General features: G+C 43.2%; 2 protein-coding genes across 8 annotated transcripts in view; one reads left to right on the top strand and one right to left on the bottom strand.

The window, feature by feature from the left end:
* ldlrad4b (low density lipoprotein receptor class A domain containing 4b) overlaps positions 1–21039 on the top strand; it is a 65023-nt gene extending 43984 nt beyond the window's left edge. For 2 of the 3 annotated variants that reach the window (XM_029113624.2, XM_029113625.2), the window contains 3 exons: positions 13557–13711; positions 13825–13875; positions 14498–21039. In XM_029113624.2, coding sequence (XP_028969457.1) covers positions 13557–13711; positions 13825–13875; positions 14498–15043 — 752 coding nt within the window. In that variant the 3' untranslated portion in view covers positions 15044–21039. Of the gene's footprint in view, positions 1–41; positions 4637–13556; positions 13712–13824; positions 13876–14497 lie in introns of those variants that run through there. The other variant, XM_029113626.2, reaches the window with a different exon arrangement.
* Positions 21040–21287: 248 nt separating this feature from the next.
* LOC105016484 (uncharacterized protein C18orf19 homolog B-like) lies at positions 21288–27858 on the bottom strand. Of its 5 annotated transcripts, none has more exons than XM_029113629.2 (5): positions 27829–27858; positions 27098–27132; positions 26537–26984; positions 22915–23026; positions 21288–22431 (listed from the first exon to the last, which is right to left on the bottom strand). In XM_029113629.2, the coding sequence occupies exons 3-5, from the start codon at positions 26950–26952 to the stop codon at positions 21934–21936; spliced, it is 1026 nt and encodes a 341-aa protein (XP_028969462.1). In that variant the 5' UTR covers positions 26953–26984; positions 27098–27132; positions 27829–27858; the 3' UTR covers positions 21288–21933. The 5 variants fall into 5 exon arrangements, with proteins under 5 accessions (XP_028969462.1, XP_028969460.1, XP_028969463.1 ...); XM_029113627.2 differs by lacking the exon at positions 27829–27858 and adding an exon at positions 27727–27822; XM_029113630.2 differs by lacking the exon at positions 27829–27858 and adding an exon at positions 27727–27822 and having other exon boundaries at positions 26537–26969.

The following is a 27858-nucleotide window of genomic DNA, read 5'->3' as shown; positions in this document are numbered from 1 at the left end:
TTACATTTTGAGCGGGGCAGTGGCTCGGCAACGTTTCCAGAGACATTGCGGGCGGATTATAAAAACCAAAACTTCCTTGTGCTGATTTGGTTTGCCTAGTCTTATCAGTTGAGTAGCGGTTGGTGTTGTGTTTGTCGCCAGTCATTTATGTTAATGGGGCACTGTGTAGAATCTTGCCTCTGTCGGTTTTGAAGGACTGAATTTAAACAATAACACAGCTTAAACAAAAAACTAAACCCACAGCTTGTTTCCTCCTCTGCTCTTACTGAACAAGACTGGAGTAGTATTAGCTAGTCCAGGGTGGTTTAAGGTGGTGGGGGGGGGGTAGTGCTGCGAGTGTCTACAGCGAGTATGAGGAGACTAAAAGTAAATGCAAACTGTTAGATGGCCCAGCGAGGAAGTTTAAATGGGGAATATATCAGGCGCTCTGAACAATCGTATAGAAAAAAGTATTTGAAACATTAACCTTAAACATTTAGTGCTGAGGTCTTCTGGTCATGTATGCTTCTAATTACGCGAGTACTACAGTAAAAATCTTACATACAGCCCCTTTAACGTTGCAGTCTTGTAGTCAGTGGCTAATTGCTCTGCTCTCTCAGACTGCTTGCATTGTACCCCATTTTGATTAGGTACGTTATGAAGACACATGACCTCGTTGAATGTTTACATGATGAGCTATTTCAGGGAGCAGCAGGAGAGCCTAGACGTCAACACTGTTGGGCCGTGCTCTTAGCACACTTACCTGGTGAAAGAGCTCTAAGATAAATTCAATTGTTATGACTGCAGACCAGACACACAAGGCAGTCAGAGTGGTAGACACTGTTACAGTGGGTTGTGTAATCTCCCCTGGGATCAGAGCCAGGCGGCAACACGAGTTGGAAGGCAGCAGGATATTGGATGGTTGTTTGTCAGTTAGGCTCGGATGAACCCGACGCCACTGCGTAACCAGAACACCGCCGGCACTGTCTGGTCTGGTCCTGGTTACTGGAAGCCGCTTGTTCTCCGCGGTCCACGAAATACCGCGTGGAACGGACACAGTTTTACAGGGTCACAGACTTGCTCGCTAGTTCACAGTGATTTGGTTTGTTCTTGCAACACGAATGGAATGAATGCAGCCATGGCTGTTTTTGTGGAGCCGCCATGTTAGGGGGTTGTGAAATGCAGTGCAGAAACCACATGGCTACTGGTTACAGACTAATATTAGACAAGATTATTTCAGTGTCCAGGTGGCCCTGATAGTTTTGTTGTTGGGGTTTAGCCCAGCTAATGGGGGACTGTCAGTAATGTTTAGTAGAAGCTTAGATCTGTATATTTATAGGAGACCAGTTGGCTGTAGGATGGTAGTAGGGGGACTTGGGTGGTTGTAGGGAGCCTTTAGGGTGGTTATATGGTGGCTATAGGTTGGCTGAAGGATGGTTGCAGGATGGATTTAAGGTGGTTAAGAGAGGTTGTAAGGTGGTTATAGGTTGGCTGTAGGGTGGTTGTAGAATGTTTGTAGGATGGTTGTTGCATGGTTGAGGGGCGTTGTAGGGTGGTTGTAGGTTGTCTGTAGGATGGTTATATTATGTTGACTGTAGGCTGGTTGTAGAATGGTTGTAGGCTGGTTGTAGAATGGTTGAGTGAGGTTGTAGGGTGGTTATATTATGTTGACTGTAGGCTGGTTGTAGAATGGTTGTAGGCTGGTTGTAGAATGGTTGAGAGAGGTTGTAGGGTGGTTATAGGTTGGCTGTAGGGTGTCTGTAGGGTTGAAGGGTACCCAACCTCCAAACCCCACCCTCCACCCTAACCATTTTACAGGATTGGGAATCAGGTGCCATCAGACATCGAGGCCAATTTTGCCCCAGGTGGATAAATCCTGGATGTTGTGGGTGTCTGGACTCAGGATCTGCATCCTTTGATTCAGAGATAGGAGTGTCTGCTTCTCATCCTCCCTGACTACCCCGATAACCCTTTCTGTTTACCAGACTGCAGTGTCTCCTCCAGGCTGTCCCCATTCCTCCTGTCAGCTGACTGCTGACCCCAGGACCAGAGGGGAGGGGCTGGCTGCTGACCCCAGGACAAAAGGGGAGGGGCTGGCTGCTGACCCCAGGACCAGAGGGGAGGGGCTGGCTTGCTCATCTGTTGTCATGCAGTGCCTCTGTCTGGTCTGGGTGTAGCAGCCAGTCTCACGTTTGAGATTTTAGTTATTTAGAAGAGCTCTTATCCAGAGCGACGTTCAGGAGCAATTATGGTTAAATGTGTCTTGCTCAAGCGTAGCGCAACTGATTTTCACTTCCAAACTGAGTCATTTCAGGGCTCTAAGCTGGTATATTTTTTTGCAAAGAGCACATGTGCTTCTAAGTTGACAAATCTAGGCACACAAATACATTTAGGACTGTTAAATAGTTATGTTTGGGTTTTAATTGTCTCTAGTGCTGACAATTAACCACAGCAATTATAGATAACAGAGAGCTGAAAACATGCTTTACATAAATATGTATTTCAGGGGTCTCTAACCTTTTCTGGAATAATAGCTTCTTAACATTTATACTGCGGTGAGCAACTCACACATTCTCATCTCCCATTCAGCTTTTCAATATGTCTTTAATGTACACCCAGTCAAATTAAAGTTTAATAAACTACTCTAAAGAGAGGCCTATGAAATCTCTTAGACTTAAACAACCTGGGAGTCCATGTCAATGAGTCAATTTCGTTAGAACCAAATAATGTTGGTTTGAAAAATATAAGTCGATCTGTGTATGGTTTGTTCAAACTATATCCTTATTCAGTAACAAAGACAGATAATTACTACCACTGCCTGATTTCTAAGAGGTCTTTATTGGATCTGAAATGTATATCCAAGCTGAACTGCATCCTTGAAATTCCTATCTGACACACCCAAGATCCGAAAATATTTGTAAAATCACTACACAGTATGATTGGGACCCGAGGTTGGCAGTAGCCAATCCGAAAATATGCTCGGGATTAGGGTTAATCAGATCTAAATTGTGTTGGGTATATATCAGGCCCAAATTTATCCAAAAGACCATGCCTTTTCTCTTCCCACATAGGTCGGCCAAATTCTTTTGACTTTTCTGGCAGTCAGTGTTATCTTTTCACACGCATTTTGTTAGTGTTCAGTCGATGAAATGCATGTTTTTTCTGTCCAATTTGAAATGTTGCGACAAATGGTCTGTGTTGTAAGAACGCACGACGCATCTCTCCAAAATGCGCTTTCTGTCTTCTGTCTAATTAATGCCCTTTTATTTTTCTGTTAGACTATTGCTTGAGCACATGCGTGGCTCCAGTCATTGTTAGCAGTCATCTTATGGGCTTAGTGTTGACGAGAAAACCCGACCTGCTGAACAGAGCAGGGCAGAGTAGAACAGAACTGAACAGAGCAGCACTCTCTGGGTGTGCTGGTTAGTCATTAACCCTGGCACTTCCAGACAGTCATTAACCCCCCCTCCCCTACCTGCTACTTCCAGACATATTAACCCTGGGTGACCCCTCCCAGACAGCTGTTGAACTGATCAACCTGAAGACACGGTCGGTCTGTCTGCCTGTAGCCAGGGGTACTGTAGACTTTACCCAGACCCTCCATACATGGCCTCTCGTATTTTGCCCATAGTGCCAGGGTTTGTACAGTGAACTACTGCTAGCCTGACTGCCACTCTCTTTAGCTTACATGTGGGTAGGTAACTATGGCTTGGCTGCCTACCAGTCGATTTCGCTTACAGGTAGGTGGCTACTGCTAGCTTTCTACCAGTCTTTTTATCTTACAGGCAAATAGCTACTGTTAGCCTGACTACCAGTCTCTTTAGTTTACTGGCACAAAATATTGCTACCTTGACTACCAGTCTCTTTAGTTTACAGGCACAAAGATACTGCTACCTTGACTACCAGCGTCCTTAGTTTACAGGCAGAGAGCTACTGTTAGCCAAACTGCCAGATTGTTATTGGCAGATAGCGTCTGCTAGCCAGACGACCAGTCTCTTCAGCTAACATTCCATTCCGTTTACTCCGAGTCATGTGCCAAAGATGATTGGTGGTCCGATTAAGCTACAGTAGCTAGCCGATTCTTCTGCTTCAAGAAGTATTTTCCAAATGGAATCAAAACAGATGCACACTGTAATTCTTCAGTGTGTTGTTCTTTCATCTAAAAGGCTGTGCTTTTATCTAGTCCTCTGGAGAGAGATTGGAGCAGAAGGAGTATTGATGTGGTAGAACTGTGCTGGGTCAGCCTGGGGATTATCACTGCTGCAGTTTCCTCATAGCCTCCTCCTCTGCACTCCTCTTCTCTCCCTCCATCTCCTCCCCTCCAGCTGAACTCCCTCAGGTTCATGAATCCATTATTAACACGGTGAACTGAGCTCTATTCAAACCTCCTCAGCTCCAACACCATCCAGTTCTTATGGTCGCTGCCTGCTTGGTGCTTTCTTTCTGTCTTTTGTTTCATTTGCTCAGTTTTTTGTTGTTGTTGTTGTTGTACAGGACCCACTGGAGTTCAGCGTGAGGTCATTCACTGCTCAGTGTTACAGAGCTTTTCCTTCCTCCGGCTCTCGTCACTGCTGAATCTGCCCACAGGCGTTGCTAAGTACCTCTGTCACAGAGGTACTTGTTAAGTACCTCTGTCACATAAGAAGCCACATGTCTGGTGAGGCTACACTCTTATAAACATTTTTACAAAATGGCCCCACTATAAAAAAAAATACTATGTTTTGTTTTCAGGTAGAACGATGTGTGATAAGGGTTCCACCTGGAACCCAAAAGGGTTCATTAGGGGGTCCTTCTATACAGCCCATAGGGGGGAAAAGTTTGAGTTTGAAGATAGTAGTTTTCTGCACCTAGCCCACAGGGTTGATGTGTTTATAAGAAACTGTATGACAGTAAGTTTCTCTGTGGAATTTCCTTTAACGTCATGACACTGGAGACAGCGAACACAGTCTGTGTAATGGGCAAACTAACGTGGTCTGTTGCCATGTTGTAAAAACACTCAAAGCCAAATGTCTGCGCAGACTGTTCACTTGGTCCACCCTGTGGCTGAGAGATCAGAGAGAGAACGCTGTTTTAGAGAGGACAGGCTTGGGGTTTGGGATTTTGAGTCCCACTGCACCGACCTCCTCGCCATTTTGTCATGAGGCTCAGAGACCATCTGCAGTTTTAAAGCTAACCTGCAGTTCTGCACATAGTGCAACCAGGGGAGCCTCTAATGTAGCGTTCCTAGTTAGCCCCCCCCCCCTTCCAGTCCTACATGCCTGCTGGGTAATCCAGTCCTAGAGAGAGGGAACACTGGTGTACTTTAGAAAGACAGTGAGGAAAGGAAAGAGAGAATCTGGGAACGTTCATGGGTTTTAGAGAGGAGCCTGTCTTCTAAAACAAGTCAGTGCCTCCCCTCTCTCTCTCTTTCCCTTCATTTCTTTATTGAATTGAAATGGGGAGAGAGAACGGAAAGGCGTGAACATTGATGTTTTGAGGTCCTCTCTTGAATCCTGTGAGAAATCAGACACTGTGTTGTCTTGTTCACATCTGACAAATGAAAATCACTCCTGTTCTCCCCCATCCTCTGTACATATCTCTATCTCTCTCTGTTCTCCCCCATCCTCTGTACATATCTCTGTCTCTCTCTGTTCTCTCCATCCTCTGTACATATCTCTATCTCTCTCTGTTCTCTCCATCCTCTGTACATATCTCTATCTCTCTCTGTTCTCTCCATCCTCTGTACATATCTCTATCTCTCTCTGTTCTCCCCCATCCTCTGTACATATCTCTATCTCTCTGTTCTCTCCATCCTCTGTACATATCTCTATCTCTCTCTGTTCTCTCCATCCTCTGTACATATCTCTATCTCTCTCTGTTCTCTGCATCCTCTGTACATATCTCTGTCTGTCTCTGTTCACTCCATCTTCTCCCATGGCTCCAGTCAATCTCAGTGCTGTTCAATGCCTTTCTTTGTAACTTGACGCACGATAAGATTGACCATAAAAACCCCTGGCTGTCATGATCTGAAGCTCTGTCTTTCTGTCTGTTGGCTGTGATGATAACCTGTCTCTGCCTGTTTGACAACAGAGCTCTCATGTCATGCCCGTCATTCAGTATATCACAGTGTGTCTATGTCAGTTTCATCCGATGCTGCCTGAACGTATGGCAGGACCAGTCCTGCCCCCCTGGCACCATCAGTGGTGCCCTGGTCCATTTCTCTGTCAGTTTTTTGTCCGTCTGTCAGTTCGTCCGTGTCTGTACTGCCTTCCGTCCGTGTGGGCGTGTCCGTCTGTGCCCATTCGTCCGTTCGTGCCTGTCTGTCTCTCTGTACGCAGCGTCAGTGTACATCTGCGTGTGAACCACCAAGACCAATGGAAGACTCAAGTCTTTCTGCTGCTAGCCCACCCCCAACCCTCTCTGTCATGGGGCTCTCCTGAACTAGTGTGTGTGGTTTCCAAGCTGGATACAGGCCAACACCATGTGTGGCTGAGATTAGGGAGGGGTCTGGTGAATTGACAGAAAATACTCAAGCCCCGACCAAGCATAGACGGGTCTCTAAGAACTATTCAGTAGAAAATACTATTTAAATAGTTATTCTAGTTATTCTATAGAGGACTGGTTTATTATAGTTAGAATAGTCTTGTTATTCTGTAGAGGACTGGTTTAGTATAGTTAGAATAGTCTTGTTATTCTATAGATGACTGGTTTAGTATAGTTAGAATAGTCTTGTTATTCTATAGATGACTGGTTTAGTATAGTTAGAATAGTCTTGTTATTCTGTAGAGGACTGGTTTAGTATAGTTAGAATAGTCTTGTTATTCTATAGAGGACTGGTTTAGTATAGTTTGAATAGTCTTGTTATTCTATAGAGGACTGGTTTAGTATAGTTAGAATAGTCTTGTTATTCTATAGATGACTGGTTTAATATAGTTAGAATAGTCTTGTTATTCTATAGAGGACTGGTTTAGTATAGATAGAATAGTCTTGTTATTCTATAGAGGACTGGTTTAGTATAGTTAGAATAGTCTTGTTATTCTATAGAGGACTGGTTTAGTATAGATAGAATAGTCTTGTTATTCTATAGAGGACTGGTTTAGTATAGTTTGAATAGTCTTGTTATTCTGTAGAGGACTGGTTTAGTATAGTTAGAATAGTCTTGTTATTCTGTAGAGGACTGGTTTAGTATAGTTAGAATAGTCTTGTTATTCTATAGAGGACTGGTTTAGTATAGATAGAATAGTCTTGTTATTCTATAGAGGACTGGTTTAGTATAGTTTAGAATAGTCTTGTTATTCTGTAGAGGACTGGTTTAGTATAGTTAGAATAGTCTTGTTATTCTGTAGAGGACTGGTTTAGTATAGTTAGAATAGTCTTGTTATTCTATAGAGGACTGGTTTAGTATAGTTAGAACAGTCTTGTTATTCTATAGAGGACTGGTTTAGTATAGTTAGAATAGTCTTGTTATTCTATAGATGACTGGTTTAGTATAGTTAGAATAGTCTTTTTATTCTATAGATGACTGGTTTAGTATAGTTAGAACAGTCTTGTTATTCTATAGAGGACTGGTTTAGTATAGTTAGAACAGTCTTGTTATTCTATAGAGGACTGGTTTAGTATAGTTAGAACAGTCTGTAGTTGAAAATAGTTCCCTACATTCCCATGTCATGTTGTTTTCCTAGTAGTCAGCCTGTTGCTGCTAGACCATATCATATCAATGTCTAGACTTCACAGTCCACTGACTCTCTGGGGGAGGGTGGTGTGCTTTCCTGCCTGACTCTCTGCAAGCTTGCCTATCTGTCTGTCCTTCCGCCTGTCTGTCCCTCCGCCTGTCTGTCCTTCCGCCTGTCTGTCCCTCCGCCTGTCTGCATGTCTGTCCTTCAGACGGTCTGTTATTCTGTTTGCCTGTCCGTGTGCGTGCGTGCGTGCGCTGTCTGTGCCATACTGAGTGAGTTGTCATATCCCCTCTCTCCCTCAGTGCCAGGTCAGTGCCACGGAGCTTGTTGATCACTGGGCAGTTCTGGTTACCATGGCTACAGCAGGCCGACAGCCAGCTCGCACTGCCGCGGTGTTTGCGTTGACGTCTGCAGTGTGATCCCGAGTTTCCGTCCACGCCAACAACTGGCTGGTAGAGGAGCCACTCAGGTCTGCTGTAGGCATTCTTCAGTAGACGGGGAACTGCAGAGGCAGAAACCGAAAAGGCTTCAGAGTAACAGAAACACATGATCCCCGTTTGGGCTGCTGTTGGTTGTTTAATTCCAACTCCATCAGCACCACCCGGGGCACTACTGGACATTGGCCTGTGAATGCTTAGTATCAGTGGGTTCGGCCCCGGTCTGTCTGGACTGCTGTTCTAGGGTGTCGATTGGCATTGTTCTGAGTCTGAGCTCTTCTGTTCTGCTCTGTTCTGTTTCTCCTCCATTCCGTTCTGTGCTACTCTACTCTGTTCTGCTCGTTCCATAAAGCCTCTACTGATCAGGCATGTTCTTATTAGGAAATCTATCTGATATCAGACAGGCTTGATATCTGACAGACAGGCTTTGCGTCAGACAGACAAGCTTTGCGTCAGACAGACAGGCTTTGCGTCGGACAGACAGGCTTTGCGTCGGACAGACAGGCTTTGTATCAGACAGACAGGCTTTGTATCAGACAGACAGGCATGGTATCAGTAATAAAGCTGATCAGACAGACTAACATACTAACACTGCGTGTTGTGTTGTCAGACAGTGAGGTCAGACAGTTAGGTCAGCTGAACTGTCTGACCTAGCCTTGTCTACAGCTGCCTCCTTTCACTGATACAGGTCGAAGGTCACTGGTTTCTAAATGGTCTGGGTGTTTGTCTGTATGGCCTGACTCAATGGGGAGTCTGTCTACAGGTCTATGGCTAGTTCAATGGTCTGGCTGTTGTCTAGCCCTGCCCTGTCTGTTTAACTCAATGGTCTATCGGACCGGTAACATGACCCACTAGCCCATTCAGACAGCCGATGATCGTCTCATAGAATTCACATTATGGTCATTCAGACAGACATACGATGATCACCTCATACAGTTCACATAATGGTCATTCAGACAGACACAATGATCACATCATATAGTTCACATAATGGTCATTCAGACAGACATATGATGATCACTTCATACAGTTCACATAATGATCATTCAGACATACATATGATGATCACATCATACAGTTCAAATAATGGTCATTCAGACAGACATATGATGATCACTTCATACAGTTCACATAATGATCATTCAGACATACATATGATGATCACATCATACAGTTCACATAATGGTCATTCAGACAGACATATGATGATCACTTCATACAGTTCACATAATGGTCATTCAGACAGACATATGATGATCACTTCATACAGTTCACATAAGGGTAATTCAGACAGACATACGATGATCACCTCATACAACTCAGATAATGGTCATTCAGACAGACATACGATAATCACCTCATACAGTTCACATAATGGTCACTCAGACTGATGATTATCACTTCATACAGTTCACATAATGGTCATTCAGACAGACATACGATAATCACATCATACAGTTCACATAATGGTCATTCAGACCGACATACGATAATCACCTCATACATTTCACATAATGGTCACTCAGACTGATGATGATCACATCATACAGTTCACATAATGGTCATTCAGACAGACATACGATAATCACCTCATACAGTTCACATAATGGTCACTCAGACTGATGATGATCACTTCTTGCAGTTCATATAATAATCTTGAGTACTGAGTCATTTTCTGACTAACCCCACACTGCTCTGCTCTTCTTAATACAAGCCAACTGCGTCATAATAATCTCTCGGCTACTCTCAGCCTGTTTCATGATAGAAGCCTGCCTGTCTGTCCTCTGTCTTTAATGTCTGGGCTTGGTCCCGGAAGGACTTGTATCTGTAGAGTTCTCTCATTCTCCTTCACATCTTTCTGATTATGCACACAAGAGAATTGCTACTGTTTAGGGAGATGCCATGAGATATCATTCCGCTGTCACTGCTTCCATTTTCAGAATTCAAAGGTCTGTCTCTCCGTGTTTTCTGTCTCTCATACTGCTAGATGTCAGACTGGGGTATTGTCTGAAATAAGTCATGTTTGGAAGGCCAGGGTGAGATAATGGCATGGAGGACTGTAGCCTAGTGTGGAGAATGAAACAAGTACTGTTCTGAGCTGTCCTGTGATTGTCAGAGTTCAGGGACAAGGATTTCCCCAGCAACAGGGACATAAAACAAATAGCTTATTATTAAGACTGTTAAGAGGATAAAAAACTGAGAGACATGGAACAAGACAGAGAGACCAAGGTGGCAATCAAAAGTGGGAATACATTTTAAGAAAATTAAAAGGGATTCAAGCTTCAACTTCTGTGTAGTTGTGAACAGAATGTTGTGTCTCATGTGTTGTGTTGAAACGGCTGTTGTGTCTGTAGTGTTGTGGTAAACAGAATGTTGTGTCTCTAGTGTTGTGGTAAACAGAATGTTTTGTCTCTAGTGTTGTGTTGAAACGGCTGTTGTGTCTGTAGTGTTGTGGTAAACAGAATGTTGTGTCTCTAGTGTTGTGGTAAACAGAATGTTTTGTCTCTAGTGTTGTGGTAAACAGAATGTTTTGTCTCTAGTGTTGTGTTGAAACGGCTGTTGTGTCTGTAGTGTTGTGGTAAACAGAATGTTGTGTCTCTAGTGTTGTGGTAAACAGAATGTTTTGTCTCTAGTGTTGTGGTAAACAGAATGTTGTGTCTCTAGTGTTGTGTTGAAACGGCTGTTTTGTCTGTAGTGTTGTGGTAAACAGAATGTTGTGTCTCTAGTGTTGTGTTGAAACGGCTGTTTTGTCTGTAGTGTTGTGGTAAACAGAATGTTGTGTCTCTAGTGTTGTGGTGAAAAGGTTGTTCTGTCTGTTGTTGACGTGAACAAAATATTTTGTCTTGTGTTGGGCTGAACAGAATGTTGTGTTGGGCTAAACAGATTGTTGTGTCTGTAGTTTTATCATGAACAGGCTGTTGTGTCAGTAGTATTGTTGTGAACAGGCTGTTGTGTCTGTAGTATTGTTGTGAACAGACTGTTATGTATGTGAAGTATGGTAGCCGCTAAATTTGTTAGTACACAAGCGGTTTGGTTTCTCTAACATCTGAATCATTTAAGATCTAAAATATTATTACCCATTCTCTGAATTATAAGACTCTGAGGAACACTTATCTTTAAAATGTTATTTTCCACACAGAAAATAAAACAAAGTTATTGCCTGGTGTTCTGCTTAGGTCATTCACTTAGTTTGCAATACTTTTCTTGATCCATTTCAACAGATACTTCAATCAGATTGAAATACTGTAATCATTAGTAATCATCTGTCACAGGCAGTCATTGTTCCAATTCTCAATAAAGTAAACATTGGTTGTTTATTTCATCATAGTGAAGTCGTAATACAATTATTTATTTTTTATTAACCTTATGGGTGAGTTTCAGCATTCAGTTACTATTGGCCTTATTGAACCACTTTTGCGCTGAGAGACCCAGATGCACCGTAGGCCCCATTGATACTTTGTCCAATGTCGCCCCCCTGTGGCCAAGTTGAACAAAAGTTTATAAATAAGTGATAGTCATGACCCTGAATATGTGTGCCAAATGTAATAACATTGAGCAACTGTAAGGATATTTTCATAAAATGTTATTTCACATTATCCTGATGAAACATGGACAGAACGTCTCTTGATCACTTGTATATTAATTGGGTATTAATTGATGAAACATTTAACCAGGGCTCATATTATTTTCCCAAACACTCTAATTGTCTTAGATTTTTCCACATTTAATAGTTAAGCGAGAGTGATGAACTGTACTCTTGCTCTGGGTCTACTACTGTTCCCATGGTCAATGCAATGAGTGGTTGTTGTTATCTCATATTGAGGACAGAAGGACCTGTGGCTTGTCCTTGACTCTCTTGGCAAAATCTTGGGAGAATGAGAGAAATCACGTCACCATCACGCTACCAACAGTGGTTTGGGGGGCGGATCCCAGAGGTTTGGTGGAAGATTGGAGAAGGATAGATCCAGAAATGTGCGTAATGGGAGGAGCTAATATCATTGTATAACCGTACTGTATAAAAGTGTGTTTCCGAAGTTTGGCAGTCAGTTGTTCTGCAGACCAACATGGGTTTGTTGTTCTGCCAATCAGCACGACTTTATTACCTTAATAAAGTCTACTATTGAATTCACAGACAACCTAAGTTGTTTGAAAATGTTGGCGGGAAAAAGGGGAACAATTTTCCACAACATGGATGAAGAGGAATTGTTATGTGGCTGTCAATTGATGTAAAACAACTTGCTAGATGTTAAAACTATAATAGGTAATTAATATTATTTTAAGTGCCATACCTCACCCATGGGAATGTTTATTGGTCAATAGTGGCCATGTTTTTGGACATTCTAGCCTGTACTGTTTTACCTTTGATCAACCTTTGTCCATAGATGTCAACTGTGAAGGTATGTTGGTGTTTTAGTACTACAGGAGTAGTGTTTGATTTATTTTTCACAAATTAAAATTCAATATGTTCCTTGTTTGGAGGTGGACTTGTAAACCAGTTTTTATGACACACTAAGTCAAACAAGGTGAGCGGGGTGACCTTGCGAAGTTGTCTGATTCAAGGGTGCACATGTGTAGTTGATCATAACAGGCTTGCATATGGCACGTCCTGACATGACAGTGAATATGTGTACCAAATTATATTAGAATATGGTTAAACTTTGTCTGATTTTTGTCTGATGTGCAAAACCACGCCCACTACTGTATTTATATCCCAATAGCGGATATAAACCATGCCATTTTTTTTGACCTACTAGCCTGGAAAGTTTTGCATTGAGAGACCTTGGTCCACCGATGTAAAATATCAAGTTACCTGAAGATTGGTCATTTGGTCCTGCAGAAGCTGCGTTTCAAGTGTTTTCCACGTACTCAAAATGGCAGAAAATCCAGTATGGCGGACTTTGTCCCAATGGAAAAAAAATCCTTTCAAGGAGTTGAACCTAGGTACTGATTTACAAGACTCCAGCTCACATGGTGTACAGCGCCACCATGAGGCCGATTTGCATGGCATTACACGCCTGTGTGTGGCCCTCAGGCCTTTAATATCATGCAAGTTTGGGACTCTTTTGGCTATTTTATCTCATGGCAATTCACAAAATGGAACAAAAAGCACAAGGAGTGGTTTATTAGGAGTGATAATGTGCCAGATCAAATGCAGTAGGGATTTACCAGATTCACTGCTGTACACATAATTAAACAGAACAAATTGGTAGTGTTTCACTAGTATACTGCCTAAACGGGGTTGTGGGAAAAAAAGAGTTTGGGGAGCCTGTCTGTTGTGTCTGTGGGATCTGTCTACAACTTAGATGGAGTTTCAGTGTTCCACGTTGCCCTGCACTGCCCCCTGGTGGACGGTGCCAAAGCTGTCGGCCTGAACACACCGATACTTAACAAGGCTCCCCGGACCGGAACCGGAACCGGCCGCGGTGTGTATCAGGGATGTTAGCCTAATGCCCCGCTCTCTGTGTGTGTCCTCCCTGTGTTCCAGCTGAACTGGAGTTTGTGCAGATCATTATCATAATGGTGGTAATGACGGTGATGGTGGTGGTGATAATGTGTCTGTTGAACCATTACAAGCTGTCCACCTGGTCTTTCATCACCAGACAGAGCCAGGCACGAAGGCAGGACCTAACCCTACAGCAGGTATGTCCAGACCCCCCCACCCCCCCACCCCCCTGGCTAATGTTTCATTCACCACTGCACCCCCGGTGCCCCGAAATAAATTAGATCTCCTCTCCTCTCCTGTCAATCATCAGGATGGCTGTCTGTGGCCGTCGGACGGCGGCTCTCGACGAGGTGCCTCCGAGGTAAGACCTGAGGCTCTGCTGGCGTGCCTGTGTGAGGAGCCTGGGTTGTGTGTGTCACTAATAACCCCCGAAGCAGCCAGACACTGTCTAGACGTCTAGGTCTGAGTGGAGATGCTCTGATGGGAACATTACTGGCCATCACACACACAAACACACACACACTCTGTGTGATCTCTGTGATCTAGGAGCAGTATGAATGATGGTTAACCCAGTTTGGTCTGTGATCTAGATTGTTGTATTAGCGATGGTTAACCCTGTGTTTTCTGTGATGTAGGCAGTTATATGAATGATGGTTAATCCTTGTGTGATCTGTGATCTAGGTGTTATATGAAAGATGATTAATCCTGTGTGATCTGTGATCAAGCTGTATGAATGATGGTTTAACCAGTGTGATCTGTGATCTAGATGTTGCATGAATGATAGTGACCCTGTGTGATCTGTGATCTAGATGTTGCATGAATGATAGTTACCCTGTGTGATCTGTGATCTAGATGTTGCATGAATGATAGTTACCCTGTGTGATCTGTGATCTAGATGTTGCATGAATGATAGTTACCCTGTGTGATCTGTGATCTAGATGTTGTATGAATGATGGTTAACCCTGTGTTATGTGTTGTGTTAGGTGCTGTACGCCCCCCAGTCGAGGGAAAGATTCACCGCCCCCTCCTTTATGCAGCGGGAGCGTCTGAGCCGCTTCCAACCCACCTATCCGTACCTGCCCCATGACATCCACCTTCCTCCCACCATCTCCCTCTCTGACGGGGAGGAGCCCCCACCCTACCAGGGACCCTGCACCCTACAGCTGAGGGACCCTGAGCAGCAGCTGGAGTTAAACAGGGAGTCGGTCCGAGCCCCCCCCAACAGAACCATCTTTGACAGTGACCTGATTGACATGCACAGCGGGGGAGGGGGCCCCCGGCCGCCCAGCAGTAACTCCGGTATCAGCGTGGTCAATAGCAGCAGCCACGGACACATGGAGGGCCCGCCTCCGGCATACAGTGAGGTGATTGGTCTGCATTACCCTGGCTCTGCCTTCTTTCATCACCAGCACAGCAATAACCCCCCCCGGCTGCAGATGGGGGGCGGGACCAGCCAGCAGGGCCAATCAGAAAGCACAATACCTGCCAAGGTCATGGAGGGGGAAGGGCAGAGGGAGGAGCTGGGGTGACGGGCATAAAGGCTGCGCTATGAGAGACTCCTCCTCCTCCTGTAAACAGGTGTGGTCTGAAGGGGCGTGGCCTCTTCCTCTTAGGACCGACACTTCCAGGATGCACAACTAAACATTATCGACCTGCTACAACTAAACATTATCAAGGATTATCGTCGTGCTTTTTTTATTAACTGAAAATAGCTAGCGCTGCTGGGGGATGCACTGCACTGCGTGGAGTTTTTTTTTGTCATTTTTTGTATCCTTCTTTCCTTCATTGAGAAAATATATAATACTAGCACAGATTGAGACTGGTTTCTTGAATTGACGTACCAGCCCCCATGAGCGGAGTCGAGGGGGTGGACAAGTAACTACTCAAACATCCAAATATTAGTGCCAAGGTTTACCCGTGGAAACGGAGGGAGGGAAACTGACTGTCTGACTAGCATCAAAAAATAAATAATCTAAAGTTGCACTATCTATCTACTCGTTCAAGCGAAAACAGGGAACTACTTTGTTTGGTTCTCCTGTCGTGGGCGGGTTGGTAGAACGTTGGCTCCAAAGGTATGCTGGAGTTGGAGCGGCCATGGTGGTTAGGCCTGCAGTCCTTCCTGCTGGAATCACAAGAACTAGCCAGTACCCAGCCTATTGGACCTAGTCATGGACAGGAACGTACAATGCACTTGAGGACAGCTTAGTAAGGCCTTCTCACTCATCCCCGCCACTGACCAAGGCCACTGACCGGGCCACTGAGATATTGTCTGCTGGATGGACATAGGTCTCTGACATTATCACTTTTAGCTGCTTAAAACTGCCTGGTTAAGCTCCATTGAACTGCCTGGTTAAGCTCCATTGAACTGCCTGGTTAAGCTCCATTTCAACTGCCTGGTTAAGCTCCATTTCAACTGCGGGGATGCAGGAACGACAGTGTCGGCCCGGACACCTGAGTGAACGGGACGTTCGCATGTGATCAATACGCACCGTGTACAGGTGTGACTGGGTTTGTGATCGGATCACCGCACACAAATGGGAAGGTGTGACACGCCGGGCAACACGATTGTCTGTAGGGAATACGATGCACTGGAGGACCACTCTGAACCCATATGAGAGACGTCCTGTTCCATCTCTGCAATGGAAATCTAGCTTTAGGCAGGCTAGCTAGCTTGCTCACTGGTCTGTACGTACATAAACCGCCTTGTCATCATAACCTGTGGATGTTACTGCGTCATACCTCACTGAAGTAGTTGCTATGTGGTCTTATAAGAAATTGTGTTCCCATTTTTCAGACTGATATATACTGTATTAATAAGCTAGCAGCACATTACCCTCCAGTTGTTATTCAACATATCTAGTTTTCTGTCCATCCAGCAGTTTTCTCTAGAGCCAGAGGTTTACTCTCAGCTCAGTGTTTTTCAGTTGTTCTGCCGTTCTCTCGTTTTCTTCCTTTTTTATCCTTACCTTTTTCTCCTGTTTATGTTTCTTTCCAGTACCTGTTACATGCTCAGAACCTATGTTCAGCCTATGTTCAGCTAATATCCTAAAAGGATCATTACCCAGTTACAGAAGAGAAGGCTCCATGTCTTCACGTTGACTCAGTGTGTATGAGGAGTCGGTGTGTGGAGATGTGGTCCATCGTAAAGGGCTACCGTTACCATAACCACATGTTGGGGTCATTTTGTAACCTTTTGACCCACCTAGTTTTTCTCTGCTCATTGTTGCCTTTTCCTCTGCACTCTGTCTCTAGTTGGTGTGCCTCCCAGCCACAGCTTTTGTGTTAACTACTTATTGGAAGTACTCCTCTCCTTCCCTGCCTCTCTCCCTCCATTCCTCCTTTCTGTCCTCCCCCCTCCCCTGTGTATTGCAGTAGTGTAAAGGTGTAAAAGTTAGAGGCACCTAGTGGCCCATTAAAGGTATCTGCCATTTTGATGCAGGTAAGTGGATTGGGTTCTCTCACATCCCTGTTTCGTAATGTCCAGTTGATGATTACATGCCTTATGCTCAGTGCAGAAATTCCTGCCAGGTCCAGGAGAGTTGACGACAGGGACATGTGTCCTGCAATGCCGTCTCTCCAAGCCGTTCTGGTTTCTCACCACACTGCTCACTCAACCAGGAAGTATATGCCGGAAAAATACTTTCTTGTTGTGGAGCGCACTGTCTGACGAACAACCACAGTAAACTCAACCTGCGTGTTGCTAGAGCATGACAAGGCCACACCTGCCAACGTCCTACCCATCCACCACAGATGGTGCTGAGACGATACGTGCTGCCCGCCACTGGATGGTGTGCCATGACTAAGTCCTGTCTACAATGGCAAAGCTGTTCTACAAGGAAGTCACTTTACTGCTGTGTCACCTGGGAGCCCCAGTGGATTCCCTATCAGGATGAAGTGGGAAAAGCCCATCCACTTGACTACATTAAAATGACAGATGCCTTCCATGGTGTTGCCTGTGTGCTCACAGACTTTTATCACGGGGAATGTATGGAGATGAGTCCTCCAACCTTCTCAATGGGTTGTCCTCCCGCTACCCTCCCTGGTCTCCAGGGTTTACTGCATACAGCTTCACGTAATAATGGAAAATGAACCTTGAATTGATGTTGCTATGCTTTTTGAAGTATTAGCTCTGGTTTGAATCATAGATCATAGCTGACATTATTTCAAGATTAGTTCCTAGGAGCATCGGTCAGAGGTACTATCAGTTTACTGGATACTTTTGATACCAGGATACTCCTGTAGTTTCAGCAGTGTTTTGGTACCAGGGTACTCCTACTGTAGTTTCAGTATTGCTTTCGTACCAGGATACTCCTGTAGTTTCGGTAGTGCTTTGGTACCAGGATACTCCTGCTGTAGTTTCAGCAGTGTTTTGGTACCAGGATACTCCTACTGTAGTTTCAGTATTGCTTTCGTACAAGGATACTCCCCGCTATGTATTCAGGCTGCTATTACAGATGCTACTGTTGCTACTGCTACAAACCTATTAGTTCTACTGCTGTACCTCTACATACCTCTAACTACCTACATAGTCTTACCTGCCCACCAAACTATCTACTCTCCTACCTACCCCTATATAGTCTCAGCAACCTACATATTCACCTACCCATCTACCTACACCTACATTGTTACATACTAACCTAACTAGCCACTTATCCAAGTACCTACCATCAACCCCCCTACCTTGCTATTTAACTATCTACCCACCTACCTAACTACCCACCTAACCTACCCTCCTATCTACCCACCTACCTAACTACCCACCTACCTATCTACCCACCTACATACCCTTGCTGCTATTGCTGCTGCTATCTGTCTACATGCTGTTGCTGCTGCTTTTTTGCCAGCTTTCCTGTACCTGATGGTCTATTAGCATTTCTGATATTTTCATACCTGATGGTCCATTATGAGATCTGATGACCATCATTATATCTGATATATCTAATAACCATGATCATATCTGACAGACCATTGTCATCTAGGCCAGACCAGGGCAGGCCAACTGCCCTGCTGTAATCAATTATTAAACTTAGTTTATTAATTACCTGAAGGTGTGTTAGTGCAGGGGTGTAATGACAGCCCACATCCCTAGTGGTTCTCCAGGAGCAGAACTGCGGAACCCATACCTCTGCTGTTTCCCCGGGTCAATTCCTATTATCTAGTATGGTTCTACCATTTCCTAAAGCTTTGTGCTGCTTTAGCCTGTTCTGGTACTTATCTATCCTGTTTGCTTCCCATTCTCTCTTCTGCCAGCTTAAAAGGAGAAAAGAATATGTATTTACATTTTTGCTACAAAGAGGTTTGCATGTTACTATGATGTAAGTAAATAAGGTGCCTAATGTCATGTTTGAACAGACATAGGACCCTCTAATGTCATGTATGAGCAGACATAGGATCCCCTAATGTTATAAACAGACATGAGAACCCATATGTCTAAGCAAATATAGGAACCCTCAAGGCATGTTTGAGCAGACATAGGACCCCTGGTGTCATTGTTATAAGCAGACATGGGAACCCTACGGTCTTGTTATGAGCAGTCACAGGGACCCCGTGTCATATTTGAGCAGACGTAGGACCCCACTTGCACTCAAAAGCTCCCACCTTTGTTGTGCCTCACTTCCAACGGTGCTTTTTTAGTAGTCTGTCTTTCTTTGTGTACAGTGCTGTATATAACTTCTATATATTATGCACATATCCTGCCCAATGGGTAGAAACCACAAACAAACAGTTGTTGATAATGTAATATAGTGTATAGACCATATAAAACATTTTAAGAAGGCAGTGTCACATTAGAAAATGCCTAATGTACATATGTGTTCCGTCTTTTTGTAGACAAGAAAAAGGTTTGCAAAGTAATGCTTAAATATGGTCGCGTTAATGAATACAAGTTCTTACTTATAATATTTTCCTATGGACACATTTCTTCATTAAGGAAACAGTTGAACAGAACGTTAATCAGGTTTTTAGTTTTCTCTAAAGACAACAAATGCGCAACTCCTGAGTTTGCCTTTATTCAGATATTGGTCAACTACTTTGACTGGCAATTACCACAATCAACGAATACAAACATACTGTAGTTCTTATATTACATTCACTTCTATAACCGAAAGTTTAACTTACAGAAGAGGCTATACACAGGCTCTTATAGGCACAGGTCGAACATATCTTTTTGCTTAGTATCAATGAACATTGCCTATCAAACAGTTTCACTAGTGTCTGTACTGTGATTTAGAAAAGCTAGACTGATCTCCATGCAAGTTGTCTGTCTGAGCTGGATGCTCAGATCACCACTCAACATTCTGCTACGGACTGGAGAGAGAACACCAAGCACCGTTGAGTCAGGAAGAAGAGACCTATGCTCAGTAAAGGCATCGACGACTCTAGACTCAACACCATAATGATTTGGGAATAGATTCTGTTTGAATGTTTCTTTTTTTAATATCAGTAAAGTCAAAACAAAGTGGTCATTCATTCCTGTTATTGCAGACTGTTGTTATGAGAGGTGTTACCAACCAGGTGATGATATGAAAGCTGTTAACCAACCAAAAGTGGATGTCATGCAACAAACTCATTTTTCTCTTTATTTTGTTCATATTATAACAATATATTGGATCAAAAGTCATGTTACTGCAGTAATTATTTATACTCCAATGTACGGTAACTGTCAAGCATGTTCCTTCTCATCTGTAGGTAATGTACATAGCGACGCCATAAAAAAAAAAGCACCAAATAATTGGCAGCAGTTGTGTAGTTTTCAGAGATGATCTATTGTAACTCTTGTTCGAGCCACAGGCTGTAGACTTTTTACATTTCCTGCACTAGCTTGAAGAACTAACTAACGTCGGGCTGTGGTCTCCTGCAGTCGGCTCCTTGTTCCTGACATCACAGACAGAAGCTGTTTATGTTCCAGCTGAGTCTCACTAGTTCAGGGGTTCCCAAAAAAAGGTTGGCCGACGACCCCATTTCAGTATCTAAAAATTCTCGCCACCCCATCCATGTGAAGAAAAATTATGTAATCTTTATTTTTTTATTTGAGGCTATGAGAGTCAATTGTAAAACATTCTTCCCCGACCCCATTTTCATATCAGGTGACCCCACATGGGGTTGCAACCCCTAGTTTGGGAACCTCTGCACTAGTTGGACGGTTGTCACACCCACAGACAGAACTGCTTCCACCATGAGTTTTGTAACATCTGTTAGCTTATTTACATAATTAACCCCCTCTCGTCCCCCTTCCCCATGTCATATATATGGCTGTATACGCAAACATATACAAAAATATATATATATATATATACATATATATATATACACAAGCACAGAGGTTAAACTGTTCTGTATTTTCCTCTTTTCATTCAAGCAATTGTGATGTACTAGGTTTTAGGCCTAAGGTCTGTTCTTGCAATACTTTTACAGAAAAGAAAAAAAACTAAAAATGTTGCTCCAAGTGCTGTTGTAGTAAAAGATTTTATGCTTGTACCATGCTGTGGTCAAACTGCAGCGTAATTATTAAAACTTTCAAAGTCACCAATGTCTTTGTTACTGAATGTGATTTTCATCAATGCCATAAGTTCATCGGTTGAAGTACTGTAAAACAAAACACTGACATTAGTCTGTACCAGCTGCAACCAGCTGTAGCTTTTTCCCCCTCTAATCAGGAAATGAATCCTCCCGGAAATTCATAACATTTCATTATTCAGCCAGCAAGGGTCAGTATACCCCATACCTACCACTGACAGACACCAAGCTAAGTATTAAACAGGACAGTACCTAGAATATGGTTTGAAGACTGTGTTTAGAAGCTCAATGTTCTGCTTTATTACAACATGTGAGTACACCAGAGATGTTTGTGAATTACAAAGTACTCGACAACCCTCAAGTCAGACTGCAAGAGTTAAACAAAAATCACCAGTCTTGATTTCATTGCATCTTCACATAATTATTCTATATTATCCACACAGCAACATAATGAATTAAATAATTAACCGATTTCTCTAACATTTAAGCCTATTATGCGCACCACTTTAAGTCGACATTACAGTGCAACCAGTACAACACATTGATAAAGCAATATATTTACTTTGGCTAGGAGGTAAAAAAGAAAATAAATTTCAAAACATGATTTACAAATGACAAAAGACAAGCAGTTAGAGCCTCAGTAAGGCTTTATTGGACGATGGTGAGTAAAACCCGATATCTTATTTTTCCTTCTACCCAGAGTCATAATTGTCTTTAGTGTATCATAGTATGGACTGCTGGGGGAATCCCCCTCTTATTGCAGGTATAATGGTGGCAATTAGTACCATGATATGTATGGACCCCATTATTCTCTATACAACATAAGTGTCGTAATTCTGGTTTTTGAACAAACCACATTCAAGACAAGATATTAGTTATAACAACAACTTGTAAAAAGGTTAATTTAATCAATCTTCTTTCGGTAAGCCACATTGCCTTTAGTTTCTTTTAGTTTGTCAGAGAAACGTTCTTTTGTTTCCTCCATCTTTCCAGATATACGTTCTTTTGTCTCCTCCATCTTTCCAGAAAATCGTTCTTTGGTCTCCTCCATTTTCCCAGAAAATCTCTCTTTTGTCTCCTCCATCTTTCCAGAAAATCGTTCTTTGGTCTCCTCCATTTTCCCAGAAAATCTCTCTTTTGTCTCCTCCATCTTTTCAGAAAATCGTTCTTTTGTGTCTTCCATTTTTCCTGATAGTAGTTCTTTGGTTTCCTCCATTTTTTCTGAGAACAGTTCCTTAGTCTCTTCCATTTTCTCTGTGAGTTTTTCTCTGGTCTCCTCCATCCTGTCCTGAAGATAATCCTTGACTGGTGGAGGGGTAGAGAAGTAGCCGTGTTTACGGAGATACTTCACCGAGAGTGAAGTCCCACCCAGAGTCACTGTGTATCTGGCTGGAGTTGCAATCTGAACACAGTAAAGAAAGGTCACAGATCAAATTCAGAAAAACATGAGAAAGAACATGAAAAGGAACCAGGCGAGCCCAGTTCAGCCGGCCCGCAATTGAAAGCGATGAATGTTGTTGCCCGCACTGGGTTCGACCTGGGGTCGCCCACATGAGAGGCTGTCTTTAGCCACTACATGTTTGTCAAGTGTCGGTATAGTGTCTTGACATTACATTATTCTGTCACCCATTAACATCACGCAAAGTCTGAATATTTTGCTAGATGAAATATTCAAACGCGCGGCCTGTTGTTCAATAGTCCACGTCTCTAACCACTGCACTATTGAACAAGGGCTAGTCAGTCAGTCAGTCAGTAAGAGACATTCGCTCTTCTAGAGGCCACTTACACGGTCCGGACAAAAAAACTACCTCTAAAAGTCTAACTTTTGAATTGACAACCAAGAAGCACTGTATGTTTTCATGTTGAACATAGTATTTAAGTATACCTTGTACATGGCATAGGCAGTAAGGGCATTTCCACCTGAAGAGTTGTTCAGCAGACCAACAATCTTCTCCGGCAAACCAATAAACTCCAGGAACGGCACCACATTCACTCCCCTGTGGACAAATTCAATGGATTGGACATGATTTAGAAAGGCACATCTATACAAGTTCCCATATAGATGTGTGAAGTTTATTAAAAAGTGCAAAATCATTGAATGTTTTTTTAGGGGCACAGAGGTCTCCTAAAAATCCTCCAATATCTTACAATCTGGGAAAACATTAACCAGGCAAGACAGGTCTTGGTCAGTGAGATGACCATAAATTGAATGTCCCCTAACAAGAAATCAAATTGATTTTATAAAGCCCTGTAACATCAGCAGTTGTCACAAAGTGCTTTTACAGATACCCTGCCTAACAGAGCTTCAGAGAACCAGCCAGCAAGACATCCACCAAATTTGGTTTTTATGGTCGAGTGGCTTGATGGAAGCCACTCCTGACAATAAAGCAAATTAAATGCTGTCTGAAGGACTCAGAGCATGAGGGAAAAGATTTTCTGGTCTGATGAGACCAAAATTGAACTCTTTGGCCTGAATGCCAAGCACTACGTCTGGCGGAAACAATGTACCAATCACCACCTGGCTAACACCATCCCTACAGTGAATCATAGTGGTGGGAACATCACACGCTTCTCAGGGGCAGTGATTGGGTGACTGGTCAGGATTAAGGGAAGGATGAACAGAGCAAAACACAGATGTCCATGAAGAAAACCTGATCCTGAATGCACAGGACCTCAGACTGGATCAAAGATTCTTCATTCAGCAAAAACATGACCCAGAGCACACAGGTAAGACAACACTGGAGTGGCTTCGGGACAAGTCTGTGTTAATTATTGGCCCAGTCAAAGCCTGGACCCTGCAAAGAAGAACGGGAGACACTGCCCAAATCCAGGCGTGCGAAGTTAGATAAAATTAGAAGACTCAAAGCTTTGATCACTACCAAAGGTGCTTCCACAAAGTTTTGAATCAAGGGTCTGAATACTTCGGACATTTTTAAAACGTGTTTTCTCTTTGTCATTACGGGGTATCGTGTCTTGTTTTGATCTTTTCCTGCTCTTTGCTCTTCCTCTTCCACTACATGAGAATATATACAGGTGCTGGTCAAAAAGTTGATTTATGTCAGTAATTCCATTCAAAAAGTGAAACTTTTATATTGTATACATTCATTCCACACATATTGATATATTTCACGTTTATTTCTTTCAATTTTGATGATTATAACTGACAACTAATGAAAATCCCAAATTCAGTATCTCAGAAAATTTGAATATTGTGAAAAGGTTCAATATTGAAGACACCTGGTGCCACACTAATCAGCTAATTAACCCAAAACACCTGCAAATGCCTTTAAATGGTCTCTCTGTATAGCCTAGAACTAGACTATCATGGGGAAGACTGCTGACGTGACAGCTGTCCAAAAGACTACCATTGACACCTTGCACAAGGAGGGCAAGACACAAAAGGTCATAGCTGAAGAGGCTGGCTGTTCACAGAGCTGTGTCCAAGCACATTAATAGAGAGGCGAAGGGAAGGAAAAGATGTGGTAGAAAAAAGTGTTCTTCACAAAGAATGGACTGCAGCTGGAGTCAGTGCTTCAAGAACCACCACACACAGACGTATGCAAGACATGGGTTTCAGCTGTCGCATTTCTTGTGTAAAGCCACTCTTGAAGAAGACACAGCATCAGAAGCGTCTCCCTGGGCTAAAGACAAAAAGGACTGGACTGCTGCTGAGTTATGTTCTCTGATTAAAGTAAATTTAGCATTTCCTTTGGAAATCAAGCTCCCAGAGTCTTGAGGAAGAGAGGAGAGGCACAGAATTCACGTTGCTTGAAGTCCAGTGTAAAGTTTCCACAGTCAGTGATTGTTTGGGGTGCCATGTCATCTGCTGGTGTTGGTCCACTGTGTTTTCTGTGGTCCAAGGTCAACGCAGCCGTCTACCAGGAAGTTTTAGAGCACTTCATGCTGCTGACCAACTTTATGGAGATGCAGATTTCATTTTCCAACAGGACTTGGCGCCTGCACACAGTGCCAAAGCTACTAGTACCTGGTTTAAGGACCATGGTATCCCTGTTCTTAATTGGCCAGCAAACTCGCCTGACCTTAACCCTGCAGAAAATCTATGGGGTATTGTGAAGGGGAAGATGCGATATGCCAGACCCAACACTGCAGAAGAGCTGAAGGCCACTAGCAGAGCAACCTGGGCTCTCATAACGCCTGAGCAGTGCCACAGACTGATCGACTCCATGCCACGCCGCATTGCTGCAGTAATTCAGGCAAAAGGAACCCCACCTATGTATTGAGTGCTGTACATGCTCATACTTTTCATGTTCATACTTTTCAGTTGGCCAACATTTCTAAAAATATTTTTTTTGTATTGGTCTTAAGTAATATTCAAATTTTCGGAGATACTGAATTTGGGATTTTCTTTAGTTGTCGGTTATAATCATCAAATTTAAAAGAAATAAACACTTGAAATATAAAAGTTTCACTTTTTGAATGGAATTACTGAAATAAATCAGCTTATTGATGATATTCTAATTTTATGACCAGCACCTGTATTTTTCCCATTTCATAATGGGGCTTAAAACGGTACATGGGCTTATAAGGTATGCTTACCCTATATTTAATCGTTCTATCTAGGAAAATAAACATGTAAAGCATGTAAAAACAGTGTAAAGCTACCACTTTGATAACTTCAGACATAGAATACCACTACGCTAGTGGCAACTGGGTCATTCAGACAAGAAAACTCTACTCTGGCATTCAACTATCAACTTTGTATATCGTTTCCTTGACAACTGTAAACTTTGAGGATTGATATGCTGCTGCTGTCTTCATTCAGTCTGGTAATGGTAAGGTAGGATGACACCTTTTATTTCTACTAAATGCACTGCCTGGACAAATAAACGTCACGTTTACTAAGCAAATACTTAAGAGCCTATAATTTAATAATTACTGCTGTGATTAATATGATCAGAGAGTACAATCATCGGAGTCCATGAATGTACTGAGGGATCAGTTAATCCCATCAATGGATTTTTTTGCATCCCTGATGGCACAGGCGTATTCCTGGGGGGAAAATACCAGGATACATCAGCCTCAAATTGTGCAAGAGTGGTTCAGGGGGCATGAGGAATCATTTTCACACATGAATTGGCCACCAGAGTCCTGACCTTAGCCCCACTGAATTTCTTTGGGGTGTGCTGGAGAAAACTTCACGGAGCGGTTAGACTCTCTGGGCGTCTACACAAAAACTCTGGACAGAAATAGATGTTGTGACGTCGCCGAAACAAGGTTGTCGAAACAATGCTATGGCGAATGTGCGCCATAACTGAAGCTAAAGGCGTTCCAACAAAATATTAGCGTGACTTTTTCTTGGCCAGTCAGTGCATTTATAAAAAAAAAAAAAAAAAAAAGTGTAACTAAATACATGAACTCATAAAATGTATACTTGTCCCGCACCCAGTCAGTAGACAGGAAGAATGCGCTAATACCGTGGTTTGGTATGAATACACCGCTAATAGGAATCACCCAGGTTGGAGTATGACCGGAGAAATGTGACTCACTTCATAGCAGCGTAGTAGAAGGTCCCAAACCAGATGGTGGAGCTGAGGAGATGAACAGGGATCATCACTTTCCCATACTGCTTGAATGTCTTCTTAAACCTCTGGACCAGGCCAATGGACTTGTCCTGCAGGGGGTCTATCTCTTGGGCCTCTGGTGGTGCTTCCGGAGGCTGCCTTGCGGAGTCTGGCACGTATAGGGGCTCTGTCCCGGCAAGGCTAGGAGGAGGACTGGGCGGTTCTTGGTCGTCCGTTCTGGGTGGCTTGGGCTTGAGCCGGTCTACTACTCTGGTAATGAATGAGGTACTGACCCAGCGCTGGCCTGGGCCCACACAACACATGGCCAGATGAGTCTTGCCCATTGCCCTCACACAGGCCATCTGCCGCAATGAACCCTGGGACAGAACCCGATGCATCATCTCCTCCGCCCCAAGACCTTAAACCACAGAACCTGGAGATGAGACAGATCGTCATCACGTCTTAGTTCATGACTAACCACTACAAGAGTGACAATTATTCTTGTTCATAGAAAAGTTATTATTTTATAATAATAACAAAACATACCTCCAACTAGACCAGTCCAGCCCCTAATCTAGCACCTGAAAGGAAAAAAGGTCCACATTAAGAGGATTAACATAAATTACATACAACAGACGAATCCAATATAACTTAATCACTGCGAATCGGGGGCAGAAAAAAGCGGAAGTCTCGTTGAACCGACAATGTATTAGCTCCACGAAACCATATTCTGAAAAAGCCACTAAAAAGCTAGTTAACAAACCAGTGGGTAGCGTGCACGTAATTCTGTGCAAAGGTTACCGAACCTAAAAAACACTAATATTATTTTGCTATTTAGCCGCCTGTCACATAGTTTCAGTACGCAGGGGCTTCTGTGTGGTTGACATTGAGGGAGTCTGAGAACAGCAAACAGCGCTGCGTTCACCTCTAGACTTGTAACCTTCCAGTAACAACAATAGAAACTCATGCCAGTTTTAGAAACTATTGTCTGGACAAGGCCTGATACAGAAACAGAGCCAACTTAGGTGGTTAGCGCGCTAACTTCTTAGCCACCTAACATTACGTTAGCTACCACTGTAGATCGCTAGCTAGGACATAGGAAAAGTATTTGTACATAATGGTTTTCAGAAGTTGTATACCAACTACATAAAACATACGCATAAGATAATACATACTGTACATTCAGAAATTAAGATTTGCGTTTAAGGCATATGTTTCCTGATGTTGCGAGAAGCACACGTGCATTGCACCACCGTCCTATTATTCAAAGTCCATACCAGAGGAGACAGTCGAGTGCGAGAAGATCT

This window comes from Esox lucius, chromosome 16 (genome assembly GCF_011004845.1).
Source record: "Esox lucius isolate fEsoLuc1 chromosome 16, fEsoLuc1.pri, whole genome shotgun sequence".
Classification (NCBI taxonomy): Eukaryota; Metazoa; Chordata; class Actinopteri; order Esociformes; family Esocidae; genus Esox; species Esox lucius.
Note: the sequence above shows the minus strand (reverse complement) of the source record. Positions and strands in the feature narration are given on the sequence as shown.

What these genes read in the sequence shown, in the direction of transcription:
- LOC105016484 (XM_029113629.2), bottom strand. Translation starts at nt 26,952, where the DNA reads ATGATGCATCGGGTTCTGTCCCAGGGTTCATTGCGGCAGATGGCCTGT. An exon ending in TTCTACTACGCTGCTATGAA is followed by an intron (nt 23,027 to 26,536) that starts GTGAGTCACATT and finishes ATTTGTCCACAG; the next exon opens with GGGAGTGAATGTGGTGCCGT. An exon ending in CTGCCTATGCCATGTACAAG is followed by an intron (nt 22,432 to 22,914) that starts GTATACTTAAAT and finishes TACTGTGTTCAG; the next exon opens with ATTGCAACTCCAGCCAGATA.